At 35.4% G+C, this 18730-nt stretch overlaps 1 protein-coding gene across 1 annotated transcript; it reads right to left on the reverse strand.

The window, feature by feature from the left end:
* Positions 1 to 1964: 1964 nt before the first annotated feature.
* On the reverse strand, positions 1965 to 9403 carry LOC140771302 (uncharacterized). The gene is made up of 6 exons (XM_073112785.1): positions 9144 to 9403; positions 8822 to 9048; positions 7304 to 7414; positions 5578 to 5733; positions 4201 to 4442; positions 1965 to 3733 (listed from the first exon to the last, which is right to left on the reverse strand). The coding sequence occupies exons 1-6, from the start codon at positions 9401 to 9403 to the stop codon at positions 3410 to 3412; spliced, it is 1320 nt and encodes a 439-aa protein (XP_072968886.1). The 3' UTR covers positions 1965 to 3409.
* Positions 9404 to 18730: the final 9327 nt, after the last annotated feature.

Consider the following 18730-nt stretch of genomic DNA (forward strand, 5'->3'; position numbering starts at 1 on the left):
ATTAAATGGCGCAATTATCGGTGTCACCTTCCATGTTACTCCCTGTTCCTACAATATGATCCTGAAAAAACAAGTACAATATATTAAGGTGTAGATGTCAAAGGGGACATTGAAGGACAGACAATGAGAGCCTTTTAACACCTAATCTTTATTGAGTTCAGACAAGGAAATAATACTCTTTTTCTACTCCACTGATGCAAAAATTGTAAACCAAGAATCAGGATTAATGGCACGTCAATTTGAGAAACAGAACACACTCTGTCATGTCTCCCTAACCTTATCTCCTCTTGCAACTTGTGTATTGTTTATAGATGTAGCTGCCTGTCTCCTTAGTTTGAACTCTTCGCACGGGTTCCCCTGCTTCTTTTTTTTAAGTATAATCGAAAAAAGACCGTGGGGATCGCTCTTGCATATCTAACAATTTTGATCCAATTTAAAATTGAACACAGAGGGGGCCGTAGAAGTAGAACCATCGGAATCTCGTATATTATCTTTATTTCCTTTTTATAGTTGGAGTTGAGTTGTTTAGGAACGACGTATTTGAGTTTGTATGGCTTTAATCTATCAAAGTTAATATAATTTGCCGAGGTTTTAGAGGTCGATCCACTCGAAGTGTATCATTCTTTCTTTATCGTTCTCTATTTATCTGTTGTGATTATCTTAATTGGAAGTTTAGGACTAAAGCTAGGACATCTAACGGTAATCCCATCAGATTAGTTGTTATTATTAAAATATAAACTTCTTACATTTTGAGAGTAGATGGTAAGTTAAATTGATATCATTCAAATCCTACCATAACCGAGCAATGTAGTAGTTTTCTCTTTCTTTCCTTGGAGATAATGCTGAGAGGATTGGTCTTACAAAGGATTAAAGATTGAGTCCAAATTTAGAGCCCATGCTCCAAAAGGAGTCCCAAAGTTGTTTCAGCTTCAACATGATGTACGGCTAAACAAACACTAAGAATAATTGCAATTTGTCAACAAGAACAAGATCAGTGGTTCAAAGATAAACTCAAAAGGTATTGTTTATTAGTAAATTTGTAGCCGAGTAGGAACAGTAAATTTGACAACAATAGTGAGAACATATGTCTGCTACCAAGATATGATCCTCAAACAATATTTGATTTCACTTGCAAATGTCACTGCATCAATAATCGGTGACAATTTTTGCAACCTAACATTTTCAAGGAAATATAATTACAATTTTTGATGCTCTCTTGATCATTTATATATGAAGTGCCCTGAAAAGCATGGAGCTGATGGAATGAAATGCAATGGATGCTATTCTGGCCTTAATCATTCCTCGCCTCGGCAAAGGCCGCCTTCCGCATGGCTTCTTACCGGCGATGCCGTCCACGATGACGATGGCGATGGCGGTGGGAGCTACTTTGCTTGTCATTGGGCTTGAAGCGAAGTGAAGACTCTACTGAGACTATTCTTTAGTTGTGTTAGTTTCATGCAAACTTGATGTTCCTTTCTCCCCATATATAGAGAGAGATTTTGTAGCAGAAAAGGTAGAGGAATCCTAGTAGGAGACATGACAGCAAATCGTGTCCAATAATTGAGGAGGTTGGATCCCATTTGGATCTAAATTCAAGGACACGAATGGGTTGGTAATTAAGCAGTGTCTGGTAGGTACATAGGTTGATATAGGACAAGGTTGATGAGTCTGTTAATTTTCTTTTTGAATTGTTTGAGAGAGTAGGAAGATGTTACGTCCCAATTAAGCCGTAGAGGGATTATGGAGGTCACAAAATGCTTGAATTAATTAGTTTTTAGAGTAGTTCACCACTTTAGTTCACTAGTTGAGAGAAAGTTTCTAGGTTCCAAGTTTGCCCAGACATTACGGTTGATATTGAGTAGATTTATGGTTTAGATATATTATAGTATGTCTCTTCAAAAGATTAGCCACTTTAATTAGCTTAAGTACTTTGGATATATACATAAAAGAATTTGTCATGGAGAAAGATCGACTTCATTAAATAAATGAAAATTACAACTATAACTTGCTATTCTAAAAAAAAACACAACTATAACTTGCAATATGTTCATGGTTTGACATTTTCTTCTGTTGAGATATGCGAAAATAATCCATCTGACAGTCTCAAATGCGTCATAAGCTGTGAAATAAATAGTAGTGAAAGCTTTCTGCTGTAACCACAGCTCGCTCCAGTCTGTGAAAAATGCCCAATTTTATCTGTCAGGTTATGAATTTAAAAAGGCATTCAGAGCTCAAAGAATAGATGTACAACAGTTTCGGCACTTGCTCTGCAAGGTATGCAAGAGGACCTTTGCAGAAATAACCAGAAATCCAAGATCTGATCTAGAAGAACAGTTCTGACAACCAGACTGGGTAATAGGAGAACAGGTAAATAATTCTTTGAATCACAGATTTATAAGTTCTTTCAACATAATTCCAGGCAGACTTTTGAAGAATGACTCTCGGAACAGGAAGGAAAAGTTGCTGTATCCTTTTCGCTGCACAATAAGGTTAAGTGCTCCAATAGAGGGCCAAATGTACATTAATTCTATAGAACAATAATCATAACGAATATATTGCACATTCTCAACAAAAGAGATCTGCTACCCTGGTTACCTTCTACGTCAAGAGATTCAAAAACAAGTCTTGCTCCATAGAGTATCTATGTATCATGCCGAGATTCTAGTAATAATTGGTTCAGACTCCCCTCTCCAGTTAGGTGTCTGATGCAGTATCCACTCGATAAGCAGCTCTATTCATATAACACTTCTTTCAAGGTAAAAAAACTTGATTGCCACTTTATCGACGCATCTTCCTTAGGGTTACAGACTCATTTCTTGATTCTTGATCTATTAGATGGTAAGACCACTTTGGCCTTCTCATTTTCTTGGATGAATTAAACAGTGGTTCTATAATGTTGAGCAGTTAGAAGCAGCATCTTTATTCAGTACCTTAATGCCACATAATTAAGCATGAAGTTGTCTCCTGAGAAGTGAAATTCTTTAGTTGAATTACATCGTTCTTGATGATTGATGAAGTAACACAAGTTGTACGGTGATGTATTATGGTTAATTCTGCATATCATCATCTAAAGCATGCCTTAAACAGAACAATCTCAAACAGACAATACGTTTACCTGATTTTGCAGTAGAGCTTACACAATTTCGTTCTTTTAAAATCTTTCTGTGAAGAAGACAATAGCAGATGTTTCACCAAATTGTACTTAGCAGGCAATTTGTTGGCTAGAGTTCTGAAGCTAGACAATTGATGATCACAGGTACTTACACCAAGAAGACTACTGAGGTGAAGTTGCCCTGAAAAGAACTAGGCTAAAAAGTAAATGGAGTCAATTGGATAAACTATTGACAAAAAAAATACAAGATATTGCCCAAAGGATGAGAACATCATGTTCAGCCTACCTTGGAAACTGCTACAATCTTTTTAAGACAAACAAGCCAAACCCAATCCCAAGAAATGTAGCGATAGCTATTCCAAAAATACCGACAAGAACTCCAGGAACTACCAAAGAACTCCAACCTTTGGCAGTTGCCATTGCACAAGCTGTAGTAGGGCCACCAACATTGGCATTTGAAGCAATAAGCAGAAATTTCTGCTCCAAACCAAGTAACTTTCCAACCCCAAGAACGAGCAATAGATGCACAAGTACTTGTACTAATGCAAATGCAAAGATACCAGGCGTTATGGTGATGGCATTGGAAATACTACCATTTGCACCCACCACAGTGAAGAAAACCTATTATTTGGATACCAGTAAGCCAATAGCACCTTGAAGGAAATGATGTAGAATAAAATAAAAAGACTATTCTAATATTGTCTGGTCTTTCAGACCTTGTTTGGTTTGAGGCTAAATTTCGAACTAAATTAGCTAGCCTTATTTCTTAATATTAATTTAAGTACCTTGAACTAGTTCAAGAAAATATAATGCTTGGTTGTGAACTAGATTAAAGCATAATCATATTAAAATTAATGGATCAAAATTCCCTTTGACTTTGATAATAAAATTTTAAAAATATTATTTTTTAGTAATCATAAAGTCTTAAATTATAGCTTACGGGCTTAGCATGCTTGTAAGCCCTGTTTGTGGGCTTATGCATGTATGCCCACAACTACTGCTACGTAGGCTTACATATTATCATTATTTTCTGTTTACAAAACACTACCAAAAGATTGCCAAGGGAATTAGTCTGTAAAGATATATACCTGCATTAGAATCAAAGCAATAGCCTCACCAGAAGGAGCAAGGCTTCCAAATACTGATGGAAACAAGGTTGCCAAGGCCACAACAATTGCTGTAATGCAGGGGAGTTTTCCACCTTGAATACCGAAGATATTATTGATATACATAGCCAATTTGCAGATCCCAAAGGACATAGCAATTGCTGTAGCACTTTGTAGGACAGGTAGCTTGTTTCCTATTCTAGATTCAGAGTCTAGTTGACCATCTGTTTATGAGGTAGTAGATTATATTAGAATTTCTAGTATATCAAACAATGCCAGATCCATGGTGGGAATATTATCATGAGATACTACCAAAAGAAATAGTGCAGTATAGACATATAAAGGAGTAAAGAAGATAAAGTTTTTTTTTTAAAAAAACCTACTAAATGTGCTGTGGAACAGCCATAAATAATTTGTATGAAAGCATCTATTACCTAAGGCATGTATACAAAGCAACTGCACATGCCCTCTTCATGTTAAAAATGTGAAAGTGATGTCTATCAAAACAAAGATTTTTCAACTTTCTTCTTTTTTTTGCTGATGTATACAATCCAAGGAGGTGCAGAAATTGCATCATTAACATGCATTTGGGCATTCAATAGAAATTATAGTGTGCAAATTTTCTCTTTAGATTTTTTTGTAATAGTTCCACATAATCATTTACAGTTAAAGTTCATAACATGCTGAAACTATACAATGCTTCTAGGTATTCCTTTCTGACAAATAACAAACTCACACATAGCCCAATATGTTAAAGAAATTGTTTTGCCAGCTAGGTATTGTCCAACCAACTTAAACAATGTGACATCTAATTAACCCTTAAAATTCGTTGCCTCTTCTTGCAATCATGCATAGGTACAAAGATCATGCATATTACTTTTATTAATGAAGTGCATGCAGTCATACAACTAGATAAAAACTTTTTACTAAATACTAGTATCATAAAAATTTTTAAAAGGAAATTTATCTCATCTGATCCAATATGGTTAATCCAAGATCAAGAGAATCACATGGCACAGGTACAATATGAGCAGCATTGGCGGGACACTTCTCCAGATATGTAAATGCACTTATTCTTTCAACATATATAAGTTTGTTAACAACACTTCTCGACACAATCTCTCCCATTTTAAGTTACATCCAAGATATCAGAACTAATTTTACTTCAACATGTATTGATTTCACTAAAGCATGTCTAAAAGCAGAACTTTAATCACTCTGTAAGTAATAATTTTAGCTATTTAATAAACAAAGCTTCATAAACTTTTCATGTTGAGTAAATTCGAAATAATTAGAAAATATTAGATATGCGTTCATGCATGTAAAGCATATTCTAGAAGAAAATATTGGGAAACCAACCTTTAGGACATGTTGTGGCTTCTGGAGGTATTTTAGAAGCTAATGCAAAAAGAAATGTGAAGTATACTGCACAGATAACATTGTCTACAGCCATTCCTGCTGCTAAAATTGATGGAGAAACACCAAGAGCTTCTGAGACAGCAATATAATTGACCGCTAGAATTGTCGTCAGATAAATGGAAATTGGTAAGAAGCTATACAAGAAAGACAATTACCCATTTGTTTGACATATCTAAACCAAAGATCTTAAGAAATAAGAGAAGAGGAAGTCTCTATAATGGCATGCACTACTGTTTCAGCAGTAACTGGAGTATTAAAATTCTAGTTTAAAAATAGTATCTCAAAAGCTACGCAGAACTACTATCCCAGACCCACAAAATGATTAAGATAAATATGTAAAGGGTTCATAATTTAAAAGATGTGATCAACCTCTTTTCCCTATATAAGGATCTAATCTAGCTCAGTTCTTCATTTAGCCTTAAAAAATAAAAATACAACATTGGAACTTGGAACTTCATAACCTTAAAAAAGTTTGTGTTAAGAATTTGGAAAATTTCCTTTCTCGTAACTCATAGGACAATGAAACTAGATAAGGGCAAATTATTTACAATTATATCACTGCACAACTTCATGTCATACTCATTACTCTGATCTTCTGATAAATTGATCACCAATACAGAAGAAGAAAGAATGTGAAGACTTTGCATAATTATTCCCTCAATATGTACTTTAATTTTGGTATTAAACAAAAAAGGAGTCATCTCCTTGATTGAGGTCCTTTAGGATCCTTTAAACACAATTTGCAAAAAATAATAACATCTTGGTGATAATGTAATTTTGAATGTGAGTCACTTATGTTGCGTCAGATATCTAAGACATATCTATAAGGCCTCAAAGTCCTAGAATATATAATTCAGTTTGGCTATTAGATTTTATTTAAGTCCAACATGGTTTTTCTAACTTCTAATGTACTTTTAGATATTTTCCTAATTGGACTCAACATATTTAGTGGTCATACTGGGAATATAAATCAAAGTCGTAGTCATTATAGTAGCTCTGTGGTCCTCACGAAAGGAGAACAAAATTTAGATTTTGTACATTTATAAATAGGGACCCACTGCTGTATGATTTGTCATTTCATTCTAAATGAATTTTACATTGTTGTTTTACATATGCATTTTTACTTTTTTATGATTTCTTCTGGGGTTTTTTCCAAGTAGTGTGAAGCATTCCTAATGAGCAATAATTGGATGCTCTCTCCCATTTTAACAATCAATACATGATCAATCTCATATTAATAATTTCTTAATTTTACTTTCCTTCCAGTGTCCAGTTACTGAGGTCAAATTTGCTGATGAAAGTCCTGATAAATTATATGGACAGATATGGGATGAGAATATATATATATATAATCAATATTACTCATCAACTATGCAATAGCTTTCTTGTGCATTTGTAAAGAAAATTCCAAGTACTTCACTATGTGAGTTTCCACTTCTAAGGTGCACCTTGCAATAACAAATGGAATCTTGTATATAACGAGGATAACAATACAAGGATGTGTATTAGATGATATTGTATGTTGACATTTATATTTAGCCTCAAATGATAAGTACATAGTTGTATTAATTCATCTAGGTAGTGCATCTTGCAAGAAATTTCCAGATCTTTTCCCTATCTGTCAGACACATTTTAGAATCATATTGACAATATAATTTGATGTTACCTCCACCAATATAACTACTCATGAGTGCTGCTGCAATCTTCCAACTATCTTGTCCAAGTGATCGCATGGGAACCAACATATATGCTACAAGTGTTCCGAGTGTTGTTGCTACTGTCATAAGAAAGACCAGAGCGTAATATTAAGTGAAACTCATTAATGTGCAGTCAAAGTTAGTTCTAGGAAGAAACACCCAAATAAGAATCCTGAACACAAAAAAGTATTGGTGAAATTTATTTCTAGCTTTCAGGAAAAAATGTTAGCACAACTTCTGTTTCCAGCAAACACTAAAGAATTAGAAAAATTAGGATATCACATTTGCACCATCATTATGAACAATTAGACCACCACGGAGTAGCACACAGAAGATAAAAAGTTTCTCCTTTAGTGCAACATCAAGGGCTATCTAAACAATGGAGCAGATGTTTGATCAGCTTTGCCCATAAAAGCAAAGATTACCACTTGTCTATCACAAGTCTTTTTCCTTTTTACTCAGCACCTTTATCATTTCTACCTTCAAACTCCAGTTGTAAGGATTGGGTGAGGCTCGAATCCAGCATCAAACACCTTCTTGTTCTTCCTTCTACCTATGAAAACAATGCCATAACTTGCAGTTGTTTCCTCTCTATCTATCTAGTCATATTAGTGTTCAAGCCATTGCCGAAACAATGTCAACGCAAGCAATATGTTTCACACTGAGAAGATTGCAAAATGTCCTCATACCACAATCTATGAGCAGTTGCATGAAAGTTCAGTTAGCCATTCCTTTTGGCAAGGATCTAGTTGAACTGAACTCAAGAAATTAGCATGCAAGGTTCAAGATTGGATGCACTCAGGAAGTTTAACATGGGTTACAAACTTATAATACAAGAAAGTTAGAAAAATATTGAGAATAACTAAAGACAAACATCAAATAACTATAAGTTGTGGCACGCTTACAAGTTAAAATGCTTACAAATAAAAAGTTACAAAATTTCATACTTCTTAAATTGTCCAAGCTTGAATAAAAAGACTCCATACCCATCTCATAAGTTATAACCAAACAAGACCCAGGTTAACTCTATCTCTTGATTGACATTATCCGCACACTTCCCTTAAAAGATAGATTTGGAGTAATAGAACCTTAAATCTTTCCAAATATAGATCCTAAGAAAAATCAGTCACATCTGTAGCATAGGCATTAAACCATCCAACCAATATAGAATATCGAATTACATAAGCCTGCTTTCTCTGTGGCAAACGCATCAATGAGATTCTATCATAATATCATATCATATCAATCTTTAAAAACCTTACCTTTATTTCATAAATGCCACTAAAAATTTATAAATATAGCATGTATTCTTTTATTCACCTAAATATCATATCACCCTCTTAAAATTATTCGATAATCTATAAAAGATGCCACTACTATTATACAAAATATCACATATATGCTTACAAATTACAAGCTTAGCATATCCTTCCAATGTTGACACGTAATAAGCTCCAACAATTGAACCAAGAATGGCTCCAAATTACCTGACCCAACCAGGAAGGCCACGAGCAGAGTCCCAGTTGACCTTATCACTCGGCGAAGGTCCGCATTGAAAAGGAGCAGGGTAACCGCCATGGGTAGAAAATACTCCATTACCACCCTATAAGCCGGCGCATCGGCAGCAACAATCCCCGCACTGCTCGCCGCTAAGCCCACCAAGATGGCTACCAACGGCGCACTCAGCGCGCTTCCCAACTGGGTCTTCTCCGACCTTAAAACGAAGCAATACCCACGTCACAACATCGCAACTTTGACAAGAATCCGGCCAGAAACCAAAGAAGGGAGAAGAGTAGAGGAGAAATTGACCAGATTCCAAAAGCGGCAGTAGCGAAGAGAGCGGTCCAACTGCCCCATTGGTCGTGAGGGGAGATGAGAGGAGTGGAGAGGCGTGCGATGGCATTGACCGTCGTGTGAAGGGGTTTGAGAGGGGCGGACGAGGTTATGGGAGGAGAGAAGAAGCGGTAATGGCGAGGGGAGGAGGAATAGCGCTTCAGGAGGGTTGACGGAATCGCAGTGGTGGGTGGCGGGCTGAAGAGGAGAGGGGAGAAGGAGATAGAGGAGGCCATGAGCAACCATCGTGGCCATCGTGGGCCCTCTAAATGCAACCCGCTCATTGAATTTTCGCTAAATTACACTTAGACCATAAACTTAAGTTTACAAAATAACCCTCAATCTTTGTGCATATTTGAGCAATTAGAAGAGAGGGAAGGGGTTATACGCAATTTCAGTATAAATAAGAGCAAAAAATTGGTCACATGCCAATTTTGGAAGGAAAAAGAAAAGGTGGACTAGTAAAAGGGTCATTTTAAAATATTTGAATAATTTCAGTGTGTTAGTGATGAGAGTTCTTTTCTTCTCTCCTCTTTCCTTTTAGGACGTATAACTGTACAAGTGATAGCCGATCATAGTTCAGTTTAGAAGATGCATATATAATTTAATTTAGCCTTTTGTCTTTTATAGTGCTTCAACCCGTCAATTATATAATATATACCCTTCTCATTAATTACCGATTTAAATTAGATGACTGTTTGATTTTTATGTCAAGAAAACTGTTACGAAATCGAGATTAAACTTGTAGCGGTTGAGATTCAGGTCTGCATGAAATTTGGGATTCGTGATGGAGGCACCAATTCCTAGGTATAGGATAGAGGTGATGATAGAGTGGAGGTCGAGTAGTTGATAAAGGTGGCTCAGTAGTAGATGATGGTGATAGTGACTTGCGAATACGAATGCGATAGATAATTAAAAGCTATGATTAGCCTACAACTATGGTATTGGTAAAAATAAAAACTGTACAGGAGGTAGAGACGGTTAAGATAAAAAGACAAAGGGAAGAAGTAGACCTCCTCTACGAGACTAGGGGATCAGCGAAAGATGGAGATTAGAAGTTAGACGAAATCCTACCAACAGTAGAGATGATATTTGTTAGTGAAGAGGAAGGAGGGAGATGTAGAGGCTAGCGACCTAGTTGAAAGAGATGTGAAGCCAAAGTCAATTAATCTTTCATTTCAACCAAATCTAAGATAAAAAGTTATAAGACCCTATTTATATAGATTAAATTAAAAAGTCCTAAACAAATTTAATTAATCCAAACTTCCTTATCTTATTGAATTAATATCTTCTGGGATTAACTCTTTTTTTTGCCACAATAGATTCTGAATCGGGACAAGTCGTGAATACAAAAGTTGTTGATATGGAGGTTGGCGTTCTTATCCAACTAGTTTGATATTATTCAAATATCTCTATAATATTATGCGAATATTTTTCCTAAACTACATAGAATTAGATTTAGATAATTAAATAAAATTCTAATATACTAAAACTCTAACTATACTAAATAATTAAATAAGATAATTAAACTTAATTCATTGAGCCTAATGTCTTTCGAAGCGCATCAAAAACATCATGTGACTGTTATAAAACTAATTTTACATACTTTGATTATTATTTTACCATCATTTTAGAGAATCTAAAGATTGAGCTAAGGGTAAGATTGTTATTCGATATTTTAATCAACATCATCAATATAAAGTGAAAAAGTTTAAATAGTTGAGGAGATCAAGTGAAAAAAACAAGAGTGACTTTTACATAATTGTCCCTAAAGTCAAGTTGAGCTCTTTTAAAAATATCATTTTTATTAAATATATCTAACTAATTATAGCTAAAATTAAACTTAAATAATAAACGACTATTTTATCGCTATATAAATATGTTTAAATATTTTTGTGAAAGAAAAATTAGTCAAACATATTACATATCCATAATTCGTGGAAGAAGTTTATTTTGGTTCATTACATTTATTTATACAACCCCCTACTAAGAACAGGGATTTTTTTTACATAATTGTAATTGATAATTTTAAAAATATCATAACTGCCACTATATTTTTCAAAATATCATAATTGTCATTGAAATCTTTTAGTTATTTTTTAGAATTGTGATTACAAACATATTTTATAGAATATTATAAAATATTCCTAATATTAGTTATTAAAAATAATAAATGCATCTGAATGACTGAAATTTCATCCTTTCTTCAAGTTTAGAATCTAAAATATCTATCAATAACTTCTCTTTTGTAAACAATAAGATATATTTTTTTTCCACTTACTATGATATATAGTAACATTAAATACCTCTATATCTATCTTAACAATTTATACAAGGGTAAAATAGTCTTTTCCTAATCTTTATTAAATTTTAGGAGTGGTTAGTTAGATTTCTTTAATGAAATAACACTCCTTAACAGAGTCCGATATTTTCTGTGGTAATTATGATATTTTGAATATTTTGAAAGTTATTAATATCAATTATTTCAATGAATACTCCTTAAAAAATATCATAATGATAATTCATAAAAGTCACACGTCGATCAATATGGAGTGGCAATTATAATATTTAAAAGCTTTTATTGGCAATTAACCCGCCGACCATCTCACATATCTCCATTTCATCCGTAAAGGCCGACTTTGACTAGATTAGAGAGAAAACGGACATTACCTCTGTAATAACATAGCCCTAAAAAAGTTGTATGAATTGTGGCCAGCTTCGTGCCATGTTATATTTGCCAGCCCGCCGCCGCTACAGCCGCAGTGCCGACACCCCCACCGCCTCTCCTCTTATTCTCTTTAAATTTCTCTCTTTTGGTCTCTTTCTCACTCTTCTCTCTCACACACACTCTCTCTCCCCATTACTAATGTCGGCCACTTTAGATCATCGTTGTTACTTCCACTGCTATGCTACCGACACCGGTGAGCCTCCTCCCTCCTCTCTCTCTCTCTCTCTCTCCTTTTAATCTATGTATTTAATTTTAGTTAATACAACTAGATTATTTAGACATTAATTATCTTAACTATTATATACATATATTCGTTAACATAATTATTTTTAATTAAAATAAACTAGTAAAATTAATGATTAATTATGTTATGAATTATTGCATATAAACATTGGTGTTACTCAGTATATATACGTTTTGTGAGATTAATAAATAGTTTCCTTAATTATAAACATGAGATTTATAGATATACACTAATATTCATAATATATATATATATAGTAATTTTAATAGTTTATTATATACTATATTGTGTGTAGAATAAGATACTAGCCTTAATTTATTAATTGGGAAAGAGTAAAAATTTCGAATTAGTTATAATTAAATTCTTGTCTTCTATATATATATTGAGCTTTTTATCGTTAATAAAGAAGAGGATAACTCTCTTTATTCTTATTTTGTAACTAGCATTTCAAGATAATATTATATTTATGGTATTAGAATTATATATCTATAATATAGGTCTAAGTCATTTAATAAAAATAAAAGAAGTAATTCTAAACTTAATAAACAATCATATTTTAAGTAAATAAAGTCTAATTAGATAAATGACTAAATCTATATCACTTAAACATTTTTAGATCCCAAACTCCCTTATTTGAGATTCCGTTAGCTCTACTAGCGATGAGTTGACACTTAGTTGACAGATGTGAGAGTTACGTGATTTGTGTCTTTTGATCTAATATGAGTAGTTTTATCTCCTAGACGTTCTTCTTAAATTAGAATATATTATATAATTATGTATATGCATGTTTTGGCCTCCAGCATGATTATATGATCTTATGTAGAGATAATTTCAGTTAAGAATATTTTATCATACATTTGATTAAATTGATCTAGAATATAAGTATACTAGTGATATATAAAGAGATGATTAGAGATAATTATACTAATATGACTTTATGTTGAGATGATCTTCAGCATGAGTATGCATGTGATAGGTGTATGGTTCGAGATTGCATCACATTATATCTCTTTCGATTCCTCTTCCATCTAAATTTCTAATATACATGACTTGTTATAGGTATGATATGTTATTTAGAAGGAAAGTATAAAATCAGATTACTATAATAGTTGATCGAAAGCATGAGGATACTCGAGCAGGCGTGAGGGTTAGGACGTGCTTGGTAGATGAATGACGCTCGACATAGTTGTGATCCTGTGGCCTTACGTCTAAGGTCGTTAATCTATGTGTGTAGTAAACATTCGGACATATGCCATTCACTAGGGTATATGTGGTAAGTTATCTTCACGTGATTTTTATCAACTAAAAGGGTGCCCGGTCTGAATGGATGTTAATACCCATAGCAGATGGCAAGGGTGCCCGGTCTGAATGGATGTTAATACCCATAGCAGATGGCAAGGTATGATTATGTTTGAGATACCTTTTGCGGATGACAGGGTATGCTTTAAGCCTTCGGGTACGATGATGAGGTTAGGTACTGAGTGTTGACTATGCATATTGGTCTAGTATGATGATGCTATTCAGAGTTAATATTTGATGACTAAGATATTAAAAAATGCATATGATTTCATTATCATCTAATATACATGATTATTGAGTAGTTATTATGTATTATATGTTATTGCATTTGATATCATAGTATGATTATAGTTGGCATGCATCATGTGTGTCATAATTGAAAGAGTTATGATAATGGTATAACATGGAGATTTAATTATATATTGTCGATAATTATATACTTGATCAGTTATAACATAATATCTACTATACATCTATATATTATTAATGATATATTTATATACTCATGCATGACACTATTTATTTTTTAATTCATATTATCTAGTACATGATTTACTTTCTATTTGATATCACTAATTCGGGATAAGGTTTATTCACTGAGCCTTTAGCTCATGACTCTCTTTGTTTCTTTTCTAATCCCCCTAAGATATTTGGTACCTAATACGCGATTTGAGACATTCTAAAGAGATATTTTAAAACAAAGACGAGGTGAGCTAAGACGTGAAATAGTATAGAAAATAGTTTATCTAGATATTGAGTTGTATCATTATTAGAAATTCGTACTCCACTGTATTATACGATGAATTGTGTACTAAATATCAAATTATATTGTACTCGTGTATATGCAGTTTTAGTTATATTTTGATAGTTTGTCTAACTTATGTGGGTCCTGCTAGATTATATAGTGGTTTAGTATATATTATTATGAACTTAGATATTTATATGTTAATAAGTTTATTTGGTTGATAGTATAATTTATCTCTAAAATGAATTATGTTGAGTACATGTGTATCTATGCATGGCGGCTTTGCACATCTTATCGTGTGCGCCGTGCGTGCCATGTGGGCGCGTGGGCGTGCACTTACCTGTGCCGAGCGAGGGTGTTACAATCTTGACTTTCCAACATCTCTTCTTTCACACCCTAGAAGTCGTTTGAAGATAAAGAGGCACAGTTTTGGCTATTTGATCGCACTTTGTGATACAGACCATCACAAAAAAGGAATCTCTTGAATGGGTATTCAAATGCTCTTAATATGCGTTTGAATGCCAAGTCCTAAGAGTAGAACATTGTCTTAGCCATTTGAACGCCTCTAAGGCCATTTAAACACCCAAAACTGAATTCGACTCAGACTTGTATCTTTACACGTTTTTATTGCTTTAGGATATGAGCTACCTTATAAATATCCTTATAAATACATGTCTAGATAGCCCTTTTTGATTATGCATGAATTATTTTGGTTAAAAACCTCTCTCAAGTCTCTATCTTCCTCCAACCCTCTAAAGCTCTATTCTTCCTCAATTCTCTCATCAAACTTCTCGATCTTCTTCATCTGGTTGTTTCCCTTGTCCCTTAGGCCATCTCACATCTCCCCCTTCTTCCTTTACCTTCACAACAACCCATTGTATCCATACGCACTCCATTGTTCCACCTTTCACAATCTGCCATCTTAATCTTATAATATTTATCCCCAGTTTTCATCAACCAAATCATATCATTTCCACAAACCACCATAAATTGATTTCAAGAGAAATAAATGATTCAAATATCAAATAATAATCAGGTTATGGTTTAGGGACCATCATTTTCCTCTCATTCTTCTCATCGATTTTGACTACATACATGTCCAAAACTGCCTTCGTATCAAAAGTTATGCTATGTCCTAATTTTATGAGTATTAACTCTAGAATTGATGTTTCTTGATTCAGACTCTTAAAATAGTTCATATCAACTTGGTATTAGATCGATCGATTCTTGGCTGTAATTAATGGCTCAAACAATCATGAAGGAAATAAGATGTAGCTGATACAACACGTCATGATCCATAATGGCTGGCATGCATCAAGACGAAGTACCTACTACATCGGAAACAAATACCACCTCCAACGATCAAATTTTGGAGCAGATGGAGGCATCCCAATAGCTACTTTTGAGGAATATGGAGAACCAAAGGAACACCACGAAGCAATTGCAACTCCTCACCCAATAGCAAGGAGCACCACATGAAGAGGCATCATGGCGGAGTAGGATGGACTCGTCAAGCTCGTACCATGACCAGTGTGAGAGGAGAGCGTCACCACCAAGGGAGCCTCTCATTTCCACTCCTCCAAACTCACGTCTAAACTAACAAGGTCCAAAGGTCAATGCCTTGACTAGATATATATCAGACTGAAGAGTACCATAGGCCAAGAGGAGCATCACCACCACATGATGATTTCAAGTCTAATTATAAGCTCAACATGAGAGAGTCCAAGTTCAAACCTAAATAAGCTGAGGGACGACCTCGGCGCCACCAAGATAGAGGCCAAGACCATGAAGGTGGAGTTCGAGGGCACTCAATCTGTCTAAAGTTTCCCAAATACCATGGTAGGGATTTTTTAGATTGGATTTTATCGAGTGGAGCAATTCTTTGAATACTCTAGAATACTTGAGGACTAGAAAGTACTCTTATCATCTTTCCACCTAGAAGTAACAGCCTACAATGGTATCAGTTGGCCAACCATGCATGTCCTTTCATTGGCTGGACCGATTTTGGGAAATCGCTATACCGCCATTTTGGTCTCACCGAATATGATGATTTTCAAGCGTTGCTAACCAAGGTTATTCTAAAGATCTCTGTTAGAGCTTATCAAGAAGACTTTGAAAGAATCAGCCAAGTTGAAAGTTAAAGCAATTCCGCATTGAGGAGCACCTACATTAGTGGTCTATGCCTCGATATACAAGCCAAAGTCAAAACGTTGCGATCTAGATTACTAAACGAAGCCTTTACACTCGCTATGATGGTCGAGGAGAAGATTAAGGCGATAATGTCGACCATGAGAGGGGGCTCAATTGGCCCTTTAACTAGTAGACTAGCGAGCTCATCAGGCCAGCCACCATGGAGTGGCACTAGATAGCTAACACTGAGCTTGACTCATCTGTAGCTAGTTTGACTAGCCTCTAATCGACCTTATCCTCCTTGATCTGGACCTTACCAGAGGGTCCAACCAAGGATGGTTGGATGTCGGTTAATGCTAGCAGAGTTAGTGTAACATCCAAATATAAATAAAAGATGGCACAAACTTACTCGGCATGTGCGCTAACTTAAGGGCATGCACGTGTACCACTTTCCTTCTCCCTCCCTCTCTCTTTTCTTTCTTCTTCTCTTTCTTTCCCTCTTTTCTTTTTTTTTCTTTCTTCTCCCCACTAGTAATCTTTCCCCTCTTCTTCTATTCGCCATGCTGGAGTGCAGTTGGAACCGTCGACCCCCTAGATCAAAGCGCCGGAGCTCCCTTTGTCATCAGGTAAATTTAATTTAAAAATGTGTTAGAGTTGTGGGTTTTCTTCTCCGAAGTTTTCCCCTTGCCAGCCGATGGCCTCGTGCCTTACCATACCAGTCCGGTGAGCTTTCTCTCTAGATTTCTTAATGATAGAAAAAGCAAAATTAGCAATGATAAGGAGAGGAAAATTTTCAAGTATACTTACCATGATAAGCTCTATAAAAAAAAATAAGGGTGGCCCGAAGCCTCTACAAGAAGGCTAACTATCACCTTTAGATAAAAGAGAGTGGAATGAGAAAAAAATAGCAACAAAATAAAAAGACAAATAGAAAGGAAAAGTGGGAGGAGACATAAAAGGGTAGAGTGAGAAAAAAATGGCGTTGACAGATGGCAAAGATTGAGGAGGGTCTTTACTACGTCAACTCATGGGAGGACTCGAACCATAAGCTCAAGGCACAATTCTACCCCGAGGGAGAGAAGACAAAATGAGGTTAGAGCATACATCTCGCTGACTACAAATTCAAAGATGAAAGCCTTATAAAGGTGACTATCTTAACAAAAGATGTATATGTCCTTACGGAGTTCAAGAACACCTAGACAAAGATGTTGTCAGCCTTATAGTTGAGAAAAAGGGCAAATTGAGATGAGAGCACGCACCTTGCTAAGGTTGAAGATGAGGAACTTGCGAAGGTGGATGTCCCTACAGAAGCCATCAATATTTTTGGAAAGTCCAAAGATGTCATACCAAAGGAGCTATCAAAGTAAAGGCCGCCTATCTGAAAGGCGAACCATTCCATCTAAGCGAAGCTTGGTGTACAACCAATAATAAAGACACACCACCGAATAACATCTTTATAGCTCGAGGAGGTGGGGAAGACATTAAAGGTGTTACTAAACACATGTCTCATCTGACCAATCAAAACACTACATGAGGTGATGGTGCGGGCTCAAATTGGCTAAGCTTGCTGCTGAGGGTAAGATCAGGGATGTAAATGAGCTTAGCCTTAGCAAGCTAGTTTTTTCTCAAGCTCGACTCAAATTTAATTTTGAGCTAAGACTTTTGTTTAGTCTTGGCTTGGCTTTATTAAAGCCGAGCTTTAAATGAGCCCTATCATCCTCTTTGAGCAGGCTCCTCACCTCTCCACGAATGTCATCGAAGAATAGGAGGAGGGTGTGGATGACGGAGCCAAACATGATTAGGGAGACCTCCTCGGGATGAAAAGGGAGAAGTTGTTGGCAGCGATAGTCTAGGCATCCTTTGCAATGGGGAGGTTGCCGCCCTTGGGGAAATGATTGACAGGGATCTACGACCATTGCTGGAAGCCAAGCCTGCAACGCAAGGGGTTGTGTAGAAGAAGTTGACAACGAAGAAAATGAAAAAGTTGAAAGGGTTATGGTGGAGGAGGAGGAGGGCGTAGATGGAGGAATCATCGGAGTAAGAGATATGCGGTAGAGGAGAGTTCGTTGGTCCAAAGAGTGGATAAATTTGAGACTGGGTAGTTGAAGGGTTAGGAATGGAGAGCGGGGAAGAAGGGGAGGGATAAAAAGATGAGGAATCTAAATTCCTATTTTGTAAGAAAAGTGAAAGCTTTGGTCAAAATAATAGCCACGCTCTGAATTTTGGGAAGTGATAGAGAAGGGGGAGAGGAGAGAAAATGAAAGATTGGTATTGTTCATAGTTTGGTTTGCATTTAATTCCATGAATTCTATTTCAACATGTGTCCAATGCAAATAAGATGATTTAAAAATTAAGGTGGTGGATTGAATTTGTATTTAAAAATTAAATATAGGTGATCCCTTAGATTAAAATATAAT

This window comes from Typha angustifolia, chromosome 11 (assembly GCF_048772165.1).
Source record: "Typha angustifolia cultivar Huaian chromosome 11, ASM4877216v1, whole genome shotgun sequence".
NCBI lineage: Eukaryota > Viridiplantae > Streptophyta > Magnoliopsida > Poales > Typhaceae > Typha > Typha angustifolia.